The sequence below is a fragment of the Pseudorca crassidens genome, chromosome 6 (genome assembly GCF_039906515.1).
Source record: "Pseudorca crassidens isolate mPseCra1 chromosome 6, mPseCra1.hap1, whole genome shotgun sequence".
NCBI lineage: Eukaryota > Metazoa > Chordata > Mammalia > Artiodactyla > Delphinidae > Pseudorca > Pseudorca crassidens.
In genome coordinates, this window is record NC_090301.1 from 124,711,637 (window position 1) to 124,724,181 (window position 12,545).

General features: G+C 44.0%; 1 protein-coding gene across 1 annotated transcript; it reads right to left on the minus strand.

The window, feature by feature from the left end:
• Nucleotides 1-523: 523 nt before the first annotated feature.
• Nucleotides 524-10,646, minus strand: POLR2D (RNA polymerase II subunit D). The gene is made up of 4 exons (XM_067742287.1): nt 10,531-10,646; nt 8,266-8,446; nt 3,048-3,143; nt 524-1,714 (listed from the first exon to the last, which is right to left on the minus strand). The coding sequence occupies exons 1-4, from the start codon at nt 10,601-10,603 to the stop codon at nt 1,636-1,638; spliced, it is 429 nt and encodes a 142-aa protein (XP_067598388.1). The 5' UTR covers nt 10,604-10,646; the 3' UTR covers nt 524-1,635.
• Between the last annotated feature and the right edge of the window lie 1,899 nt (nt 10,647-12,545).

The window sequence follows — 12,545 nt, forward strand, 5'->3', positions numbered from 1 at the left end:
ACTCTCTTAAAAGATAATTCTGCAGACTTTGAGTAAGGCAGTTGGGTTTGTTTTCATAGTCTGATGCCAGTACCAGTGGGTATGCTACCAATTCCTTGCACTAATTTCTTTTTTTTTTTTTTTGGGCTGTGCCACATGGCTTGTGGGATCTTAGCTCCTTGACCAGGAATTGAACCAGGGGCCTCGGCAGTGAAGGCGCAGAGTCCTAACTACTGGACCGCCAGGGAAGTCCCCCTTGCACTAATTTCTACAAAGCAAGCTGACTATAACAGCTAACATTTACTGGGGTATAGTGTATGTCAGACACCAATAGGCTCTTTTTAATAATTTTCTCATTCAATCTTTAAAAACATCTGTGGAATAGAAACTATTATCCACATTTTACAATTGAGAACACTGAGTCTCAAAGAAGTAAAGTTGCCCAAGGATGAAAAGATTATTTCCTCAAATGCTTCTTTAATTGAGGTATGAATGACATTTCCTTCAAATAATGATCAAGAATATTGGTGACTCAGAAACCATGTCATTTCAGAAACTGAAAGACTTTATTAAAGAAATTTTATTTTTGCCTTAGTCAGCAGCTGACATAAAACCACCTTGACTTTTAAAGGCAGCTTTGTTCTTTCCCCAGCCTTTTCGCTGGACCCTGAATTCACTTGGAGCCAACAAGTGCCTCAAAGAAAAATCACCAAATTGTGAAGAAAACAGGCATATTTCCCTTCAGAAAATTCAGAGCCGCAGTGTTTAGTAATTAAAGTGTTTTCTCCGCAACTAGCCTCAGATGGAGTGAGGCCACTGTAGTGGCTCGGGAAGTGGCAGGCGCCCTCCTCCCACGTCTCCTCCATCCCAGAACACCTGCTGCTAAGCAGGAGGCCAGAGGTTTGGACCCGATGCCCCATATGAGGACACTATGAAGTGCTCACTCCTTCACATCTGGCCCAGGAAGGAAAAGTCTGAATGCGGCAGTGACACAGTAAGTGCTTAAAGACCACTTACTCCAAATCTCTGCTGTGCAGCAATCCAAGAAGAACGGCACGGTGCTTGCCCACCTCAAGGCTGTGTGCCCCACAGCACTCAGCAGTCACCCTCAGGCGTGACTACTCTTCGCGGCAGCTCTTCCCTGTCTCCTGGTTAAGCACAATGACGCCAAGGCGCTATCACCCTCTCTTTAAGAATTTCAAACAACGATACAGGTCTCGTTTAATTGCTCTTTTTGCATTTAGGGGATACTGTTTCCCATACCAGTTTTACATGTTCTAGTATAGCTTCAAAAACTATGAACACACTGAAATTAAAACATGAAATAGTAGGAATCAAAAATAACACAAGGGCCAAAGACCGTGATGTGAGGCGTCAGCAGTGTGGCTTAGATGCACATCGCCCCACCTCACCCTTCCCAGAGGCAAGCTCAGGCAGCCACTGCAAGGCCTCTCCAAGGTTATGCTGGCCATCAGCGTCCAACGGTCGAGCCTGAAACAGCAACCTAAACCAAGACCAAGCACTGGGTTGTTCTATCCAAAGGACGCCCAAGTGTCTTCTGCAATAGATTTTCTGTGCAAGTCAGCCCTGGATCCTGGGCCAGCAGCGCTGTGCTGGGGATGTGATGTGTCCCCCAGCAGCAGTGGTATCTGGAGGTCAATACTGAAAGCTGCGCTTGGTCTGGATGTCATCAAGAATCTGCTGTAGCTCCTCATCTTCAAACCGCCCCTCCAGGCTACAAGAAGGAAAACAAAAAAAGTGAGTGTCGCAGCGACAGTGCTCCCCGGCCTCTTCTTTCGTGTGTGCTAATTTTCCAGCACCACTGGCCCACCTCTCCGCTTACCCCTAAACGCTGACACCTTTACATTGCAACTCTTACTTCTTTCCTTTAAAAAACATTATGAAGTATTTCAAACATATAAATGGTATAGAAAATAAGCTCATTTTAAAAGTCATCCCCACCTGATTCCCTTTTTTTTTGCCACACTGTGTGGCCTGCAAGATCTTAGTTCCCCGACCAGGGATTGAACCCAGACCCCCTGCAGTAGAAGCTCGGAGTCCTAACCACTGGACCGCCAGGGAATTCCCTCTCCCCTTGATTCTTTAATAAATATGACAGACACAAATCGATGGCTCTGTGTGTGCTCCCCTATTCCAATTCCTTTTCTTCCTTCCCCAGAAGTAACCATTATCCTAAATTTGGTATTCATCATCCCTACATGTACTTTTATATTAATATTTACTATAGTATATGTAAATGTATCTACAAGCAATATGCAGTACTGGTTTTAAACTATAAGAAATGGAATCGTAGGGCTTCCCTGGTGGCGCAGTGGTTGAGAGTCCGCCTGCCGATGCAGGGGACACGGGTTTGTGCCCCGGTCTGGGAAGATCCCACATGCCGCGCAGTGGCTGGGCCCGTGAGCCATGGCCGCTGAGCCTGTGCTGCGCAACGGGAGAGGCCACAACAGCGAGAGGCCCGCGTACGGGAAAAAAAAAAAAAAAAAGAAATGGCATCGTATTGTATGTATCCTTCTGCAATTTTTTCACTCAAAATTCAATTTGGCATTTGTTGACATTATTCCACGTTGTCCTAGTTCACTAGTTTTTTCACTGCTATATAATAAACATTATATGATCATACAATGATTTATTTCTCCAGTCTTGACTGTTGTCCAGTTTTTGCTATCACTAACAATGCAGCAATAAACATTGGAATACATGTCTTCTTTTAAACTACGTATGCGTTGCTTTTAGGACACGTACCCAGGAATGTATTTTGGGCTCATGGGGTATATTCATCTTTAGCTTTACTGGATGTAGCCAAACTGCTCTCCAAAGTGACCATACTAATTTGCACTCCTATCATCAGTATACCAGAGTTTCAGCTGTTTCACATTTTTGCCAACAATTGGTGTGCTATAAAACCATCAATCTCATTACAAAGGCACCCATCCAACGTTGGTGATATCTATCTAGATTTTAAATGCACACAGCTTTTAGACACAGTAATTCTACTTGTAAGAATTTATCCAATACACACAGAGCTTTTCACAACCAGTCCTAACCTTGGGATCAGGGCCTTGGACTCCTCAGCAGTCTCTGGACAAAGGTTGGCTAAACAGGCCAACTCAAACTTATGAAGCTTCTTCTGGAGCAGCAAGCTGATCACAGGGAAGAAAATCAAGACAAACAAAATCAAACAATGATGAATAGGAAAAAGGGCATCAAATGTAGCTAGCAAGGAAGAGGAAAAATAAAGCACTTGCAATCTTCCCATTATGGTTAGGTTTGCTGCAAAATACCACTTTCAAATCACTTCCTGTTCCTCTTCCTGGAGAACAGGAAGCTACAACGAAATCAGGCAGAGACAGTGAAAGCACACCAAGGCAAAGAATGCTTGCGATGATAACTTCTGAGAAACTGCTATGTACCTCGAGGACTATACAAGCTTTCCCCCGAGAATTTATTCTGTTGCTCTTTGCTCTTCCTACCACTGTTCTTTGCTTCCTTTGTTATTAATTTTATGTCAAACACATGATGTCAGATGTCCCCCATCTACCAGGCATCTTGACTTGAAGAAAATTCTCTTTTAAATGTATCTAAGGGCTTCCCTGGTGGCGCAGTGGTTGAGAGTCCGCCTGCCGGTGCAGGGGACACGGGTTCGTGCCCCGGTCCGGGAAGATCCCACATGCCGCGGAGAGGCTGGGCCCGTGAGCCATGGCCGCTGAGCCTGCGCGTCCGGAGCCTGTACTCCGCAACGGGAGAGGCCACAACAGTGAGAGGCCCGCATACCGCAAAAAAAAAAAAAGTATCTAAAAAATAAACAAATACAAGCATATCTTACTTTGTACAAATCTATGTATAAACTGCATCTTATTTTAAATGTACTTCTAGTTCAAGCTGTAAAAAAGAACATCATCAATACAAATCATATCCTGGATTCTCACATATCGACTTCTTAAAACAGAGGTCGTCCATGGTAAATCTGGTTTCAGAGAGGACCTTAATTACCTGTTCAGAAATAAACATTTCCTGTCCTTACCACTTGACTACAAGCCTATTAGTTATTGTTCAAAATTGAGAAAATAAAGACAGAAAAATGAAAGTCACTACCTAAACAAAGTCAATGTTACCATATTAGTATGCCATTCCAAACGTCTTTCTATGTTTTAGAATACAAACTCACTCATTCTGTTTTGTAACTTTTCGTCACCTAATAAAGCTATTTCCATTTTGTAAAGAAAATACTGTAAACTTAGTTACACAGGCAGAGGTTCATAATGTAGTGTATGTATTATACGGAGGGATCTGTTGTAAAATGAACACATATTCATTTATAAAAAATACCAAAAAAACCCCTACAAAACCCCAACATGGGAAAATAACCTGAAATTCTACCCAGAAATAACCAGTGTCAACATTTTCATAGAGAGTCCAACTGCCCTTTCCATAATTAAAAACAAATAAACAAACAAAACAAAACAAAACCCCAAAAGGAATTATAACAAATGTTAGTCTTTAACTGGCCTTTTTTCACTCAACAATACAGAAGCTGTTTTCCATATTAGTACACACATAACTTTACCTTGAACATGGCATTGCACTGAAAGGTTGTGCCATAAATTTATATATCAAATTTCCTGCTGTTGAACATTTCTGTTGTTTCCAATTATTCATCATTCTAGACATCATTGTAAATGTATACTTCTTTGTGCACTTGATTGATTACTTTGTGCTTTAAAGATAAATTCCTGGAAGCAGAATTATTCAGTCAAAGGATACGATATAACTGGATGGCTTCTTTCTGAGAGACAGTGCCCTAAAAGGGCTTTACCAATATACACTACACTGCCACCAGCAATAAAAGATGGTGCCTGTTTCCCCTACTTCTTACACTAGGTTTCCCATTCTTTTTAAACCTACTTAGCTATTTTAGCATTTCTTTGATTTCCTAGAAGATGAACATTATTTCATTTGAATTAGATAGTCATTTGAAGTTCTGACATAAATCAAGTCATTAGAGACTAATAAATCCTTTTTTTTTTTTTTTTGCAGTATGTGGGCCTCTCACTGTCGTGGCCTCTCCTGTTGCGGAGCACAGGCTCCGGACACGCAGCTTCAGTGGCCATGGCTCACGGGCCCAGCCGCTTCTCGGCATGTGGGATCCTCCCGGACAGGGGCACGAACCCGTGTCCCCTGCATGGGCAGGCGGACTCTCAACCACTGCGCCACCAGGGAAGCCCTTAAATCCATTTTTATAAACTGGGTGTCATCTCTTGATTATCTGTTAGAGCTCTTAACATTAAGGACATCAATCCTCTTCCCAGTTTATTCATACTTAGATTTTACTTATGGCACTTTATTTCAAGATATTTATGTAAATTCATTTACTTACTCAACTAAGAATCATTTACTTACTCAACTAAGTTTCTCAACTAAGAAACTAAGAAGTTTCCCCTCATTTAAAGTCCTACTAACTACAGCCAAAACTGTATATTCACTCAAGTTATCACATAGCACTTTTATGCATCATAGTTTACATTTAAATCCTTAATTCCTTCAGTAATTATTTTGGTATAAGGTATACAGAGTTACAACTTCATTTAAAAATATTTTCCCAGTAACTTACAGTACCATCTTTGCCATACACTGGACTCATATAAAACATAATAGATTTGGATTTGTATCTGTTCCTGAATTTTCTATTCTGCCCCAATCATCTATCTATTCTCAGGCCAAAGTGTCACTATTTTCATTACTGTCACTTTTTAATGTATTTTAACAGCTTGTAGGGCAAACTCCCCTTCCTTTTTCTTTTTAAAAGTTTTTCTGGGGCTTCCCTGGTGGCGCAGTGGTTAAGAATCCGCCTGCCAATGTAGGGAACATGGGTTCAAGCCCTGGTCCGGGAGGATCCCACATGCCACGGAGCAACTACGCCTGTGAGCCATAACTACTGAGCCCGTGTTCCACAACTACTGAGCCTGCGTGCCTAGAGCCCAAGAGCCACAACTACTGAGCCCACGCGCCTAGAGCCCACACGCGGCAACAAGAGAAGCCACCGCAATGAGAAGCCCGCGCACCGCAACGAAGGGTAGCCCTTGCTCGCCACGACTAGATAAAGCCTGCGCACAGCAACAAAAACCCAACACAGTCAAAAATAAATAAATAAATATATTTATTTAAAAAAAAAAGTTTTTCTGACCATTCTTACAAATTTTAGATCTTTGGGGGGGGGGCATTCGTTAATTAACTTAGTATTATTTATTTTTCACAGCAGAGGATATATTTTTCTTGGCGCCACTTAGGGAGCCTGTGCTGCTCACTGGCAGGATTCAGGTGATTGGTGCCTTGCCTCAGCCACTGTATGTTTATTTATAATGATCTATTACCACCTCATCTTAATTGAATTATACGGCAAATTATGCTTTATCAGTGGAATAACAGTAACAGCAACAAAACAAATTACAGATGTTCAAGATGGTATAACAATGAATGCACTGTCATCCAAAATCCTACTTACAAAGTTCCGAGTGTATTTGAGAATATATATCAATTACCTTGAGGATTTAGGATGGCACTAAATGTATACATTAATTTGAGGAGAAATGACATTTTTACAGTATTAAGACCTCTTATTCGTGAACGTTTAAGTCCACCTTCATTTATTCAAGTCATCTTTTTGGTTCAACACTTTGCAGTTTTGTACGTAATCTTTTCCCCATGCATACACCCACACTTTTCAGAACAGGCTATACTTCATATACAGCTTTATCACTTCATTTTCTGCACACCTAAATTATGTGAACATCCTTCAATTTCATTTTCTATCATAATTTTCAATGACAATATAGTAGCCCAGGGCTTCCCTGGTGGCGCAGTGGTTGAGAGTCCGCCTGCCGGTGCAGGGGACACGGGTTCGTGCCCCGGTCCGGGAAGATCCCACATGCCACGGAGCGGCTGGGCCCGTGAGCCATGGCCGCTGAGCCTGTGCGTCCGGAGCCTGTGCTCCGCAGCGTGAGAGGCCACAACAGTGAGAGGCCCGCGTACCGAAAAGAACAAACAAACAAACAAAATATATAGTAGTCCATCAAATGGATTTACCACAATTTATTTAATTACTGTTGAATATTTAGTTTTTTTTAAAACTGTGACTATTATTAATAGCTCTCTGAAGAATATTTGCATATATACATCTTTTTGTCCACTTGCTTTTCCTTAGGACAGTACTTCTCAAACATTTCACCAGAGTAGAGCAAACAAGTACCCACAACCAACTCGGGGGCATAGGCACAAATGACTTTCTGCAACTGCAAGGATTTAAGTCTCATGATTTATTTCAATAATTCAGGGACTTCCTTGGTGGTCCAATGGTTAAGACTCCGAGCTCCCAGTGCAGAGGGCACGGGTTCGATCGATCCCTGGTCGGGAAACTAATATCTCGCATGCCGCGTGGTGCAGCCAAAATAAATAATAATAAAAATAAATAAATACAACTAAAGTATTAGAAAAAAGAGATCATATATATCATTTGTTTTACTTCACAATATACTGGTATCTGTTTGCTTTAATGCAGAAATGTTTTAAACCATACCACCAAGTAACACTGATGACACCCAGTTTATAAAAATGGACTTCTCTAGTGGCTCAAATTATATCAGAACATCAAATGATTATCTAGTTCACATGAGATAATGTTCATCTTCGAAGAAATCAAAGAAATGCTAAAACAGCTCTTGTTTTCCCTGGGGCCTCCTATATACCCCAGCACCTCACTGTTTCCCAGAGCACATCCAACCAATTTGAGAAGCAATGCCTTAGGAAAAAATGCTAAAAGCCGGTCACCTTTTGAATGGTCAAGCAAAGATCCAGAAAGAATGCTCCTGATTTATATTTATTAACATAGCAAGATCTCTAGGACACACCAGGGAAATAATAAATAAGCCCACTTTATTCAAAAAAAGAAACAAGCAAAATAAAACAATGCTGTGTGTTTATGGTGTGTATGCCAATGTACGGAACAAGCTCTGCCGGGCTAACAGCGAACTTCTGACAGTAGTCACTCTGCAGGGAGGTAACTGGGATTTGGGGTACAGCAAAAGGTGGCCAAGGAGGGTTTTGACCATATAAGCTATTTCAAAATTTTGACGAAGACATTATTTTACTTACATTAATCGTACAGACGATGCCCACGGGGTGGCGGGGAGGAGCGGGGGAGGCGGCAACAGCATGCTACGTGCAGATGTCTAATAGTCTGGATTAATAAAACTTTCTTTCAGCACTCACCTACGTACACTGGCAATGGTCTCTCTGTTTTTGAAACGACTGAAACGGGCTGTGTAGTTTAAAGTTTTCATGAAGACCTCAGAAAGTTCCTGTTCATCCTCTGCACTCTCATTTTGTTGCTTTCGATGCTCCAGAAGCATATGAACTTCTGAATTTAGAAGTGTCTCAGCTGTTTCAAACTCTATTTGTGAGAAGCATAAATGTCAGCTGAAAATATTCCTCCAAAAGTCAGCTTCTAAACGTTCCTTTTGCCTTTGAGACTATCAGCAAGTCTCCGTCCCTGCAGAAATCCAGAGGCTTCAATATCCCGCAACTGTACAGTATTTTTCAGGTTTTTTTTTTTTTTTTTGCCATGCCGCATGGCTTGTGGGATCTTAGTTCCCCGACCAGGGATTGAACTCGGGGCCCCCGGCAGTGAGAGCGCCGAGTCCTAGCCACTGGACTGCCAGGGAATTTCTAACTGTACAGCATTTAAAAAACAAATAAACAAACAAAAACCTGAATAAAAAGTACCTAGACAAAACCTAAATATGAAAAACTGGTTTAATTTATCATGAAATTAAGAAAACCATCTCCCTCTTAGTTATTACACCATAAAAAAGAAAACAAACATATATTTCCATTATGCCCAAAACTTCCATGAAGCTATCCTATGGAAGGGAGTATTATACCTTGAGTCTATAAAATACAATACTAGAAGCAACCTATATGTCTATCAACAGATAAATAGTACTATGGTACAACCATTAAGTACTACCTAGCCCTTTGAAAGAATAGAACAGTTCTACACAATATATCATCAAATTTTTAAAAAGCTGTATGATTTCTATAGCATAATTCTATTTTTGCAAAGAATAAAGTGTATAAGTATATATTTATAAATGAGCACAGTTTGGAAGCATAAGCACTAAACTATTTACGGTCGTTTCCTCTGGGTGAAAAGGTGTGGAATTTCATGTTTTACTGTGAATATAGTAATTTTTTTTAAAAGAAGGGTACTGTTACGGCTTCCCCCACTTATTTTGTGTTTTCCAGTACCTGTAAGATATGATACTTTAAAATCTTAAGCTTTCTACTTATTTTGGGTTTTTAAATTACAAATTAAGCACATCACATTGCAAAGAGGAAGCTCTCTGATAGCAAAACGTGCTTTACTCCCAGCCATCTGACAAAGATTCTCTCCCTGACCAAACTCCAGGCTCTTTCCTGTCGCCCTCTTCTCCCCAAGGACTCAACTTTGGTCCACAGAAACTTGACGAGGGCTTCCCTGGTGGCTCAGTGGTTAAGAATCCGACTGCCAATGCAGGGGACACGGGTTCGATCCCTGGTCTGGGAAGATCCCACATGCCGCGGAGTAACTAAGCCCGTGTGCCACAGCTCTTGAGCCCACGTGCCTCAACTACTGAAGCCCGCGCGCCTAGAGCCCGTGCTCCGCAACAAGAGAAGCCAACGCAATGAGAAGCCCGCGCACCGCAACGAAGAGCAGCCCCCGCTCGCCACAGCTAGAGAAAGCCCACATGCAGCAACTTAGACCCAATGCAGCCAAAAATAAATAAAAATAAAATAAATGCATTTAAAACACTAACTAGATTTCTAATAGCTCCAGGCCGCATCCCTGGGATGACTCTAGCCCTTTACAGTGGTTGTTTATGAAAACTGAAGGCTGCCAAAATAACTGTTTGTTCCAGCCAACACTTGAAGACAGGGCCCCTGTGTCCCAGCCCAGAGCGAGGGGTGTGGGAGGGTAGGAGTTAAACGCCAGTTAACAAATCCAAAGGGGTTTCAAATGGACCAACCCCCCGCTTCCCGCTTTTCGTAATTTTTCACTTCCCCGACCCTACTGAGGCCCCGCTCACTCCGCTCCTTATTCCTTCATTCTCCCTTTAATATGCCCAGTCACCTCTACAGATCGAAGTTTAGATGAGTCCACGCTTGACTCTCTGTCCCACTGCAATAGTATATTACTGATTAAAATCTGTCCTTTCCCCTTTAGTGCCAGCTTTATCTTTGACACATCCCTCCAACACTTCACAGCTTATCGGATAAAACAAACTACTTAAACAGGAGCAAGAGGCCGCCCAGGGGCAGTGTGGAGTTGGGCGCCGACGGCTCCAGGGCTGCAGGCGTGGACTCCGGCTGGCCCGCTCCCGCGGCACCTTGCCCTGCCGGCCCGCATCCCCCTCCTCCCTGCCCTTCGCCGCTCCTGCCCAGGCCTGCGGCGACCACGCAGGACCACAGGGGCAGTCCGGCAGCCCCAGGCCGCACCTTTGGGAAAGATGAGCTGTGAGGCGTCCTCCTCTACGTCGCCTGCCCGCGGATCACTGCCACCGGCCGCCATCACCTTGCCGCGCACAGCAGCCCACACCGCCGGAAGCGGAAGCGCTGAGCCGCGGCCAGGAAGGGGCGTGGTCTTGGTGACGGGGCGGGGCTCCATTGGGGATGGGCGGGTCATAGTGGTGGGCGGGGCCTCGGTGGGTGGGCGGGACCCCGACGGGGCGGGCGGGGCCGAGGGACTTGCAGCGTCCTTGCGCTTCCCTTAAGGAAGCGGACAGGTCAGAGCCGCGAGGTCACGGGGGTTCCCGGAGGGCCGAGGGGCATCTTGCGCTGGTCGCTTCCGGAGAAACCGTCCTTCTCTTCTCCAGTACGCCCTTCGCCGCGCGTCGTGGAGACTGGTCACTTGACCTTTCTGAGCCTCAGCTAACTCACCGGTGAAGTGTGGATGACGATACCTGCTTCCCAGGGCGTAGGGAAGGATTAGATGAGATGCAGTAACGCGCTGACCGACCCAAGGAACTGTCGTTGATGGGAAGCTGGGTAGGTGACTCCGAAAACATACAGTGTAATTTCTTACAATGCCTTAAGCATTTAAAATGTTTGATTTGTAGTGGGATTTTTCCAATAATTCTCAACATGTGGATAGTGATATTGAGAGGCCTTGTTGGAACATTTGGATGATACTTAGAAAAGTAAGCAGGGGCTTTCCTGGTGGCGCAGTGGTTAAGAATCCGCCTGACAATGCAGGGGACACGGGTTCAATCCCTGGAATCTCTGGTCCGGGAAGATCCCACATGCCGCGGAGCAACTAAGCCCGTGCGCCACAACTACTGAGCCTGCGCTCTAGAGGCCATGAGCCACAACTACTGAGCCCGCGTGCCACAACTACTGAAGCCCGCGTGCCTAGAGCCCATGCTCCGCAAGAAGAGAAGCCACCGCAGCGAGAAGCCCCGCACACCCGCAACGAAGAGTAGACCCTGCTCGCTGCAACTAGAGAAAGTCCGCCGGCAGCAACGAAGACCCAATGGAGCCAAAAATAAATAAATAAATAAATAAATAAATAAATATTTAAAAAAAGAGGGGCTTCCCTGGTGGCGCAGTGGTTGAGAGTCCGCCTGCCGATGCAGGGGACACGGGTTCGTGCCCCGGTCTGGGAGGATCCCACGTGCCGCGGAGCGGCTGGGCCCGTGGGCCATGGCCGCTGAGCCTGTGCGTCCAGAGCCTGTGCTCCGCAACAGGAGAGGCCACAACAGTGAGAGGCCCGCGTACCGCAAAAAGAAAAAGATAAGTAAGCAAATGAAAAAGTTTCCAACCTGAGAGAAAACAGATGGCTGTACAATGAAGGAAATAATCACAGTGCACTACTTGGCTCCGGAGTGAACCACGTTTAGGTATCATGTGAACTCTGTTAACAGTAAATGAATGAGGATATTACCAGACGAGAATATGTACTTGTATTCCTTTGATTTAAAATATAATTTTCACAAAGTTAATTTGCCTTGTATCTGTATTTCCAGAAGAAATGTATCCGGTGAATTAATGGCAGGTTCTATAGTATTGTTAGAGCTTATTACCGCCTTGAAGGGCTTTCCTACACAGTTCATTACAGCTGTGGACCGATGTCCCGAGGAGTCTGGGGACATGCAGCAGCTGGGTGTGGGAAATGGTCCTGTACTCAGCGTAGGCCCCTTTCTCTCATCTATCCATCCAACAGGGCTTCACAGAGCAACTACTACTTACTGGACTTACCATGGGCTGCCCCCAGGGCTAGCCGGATACCCAACACACACAGCAGGAGAGAAGTCAACAGGTGAAGAGAGAGGAAAGGAGAATAACAGATAACACATAGTGATGTTTCATAGGTTGGTCTGTCTACATTTTCATTCAGGAAAACCATCATAAATACTTAAGTGCAAAGCCCTGAGGTTAAAAAGATGAATCAGTCCTAGAGCTGTCCCCAAAAGGAGCTCACTAAGAGCAGTTGATGCAAGATCTGGACTTATCTT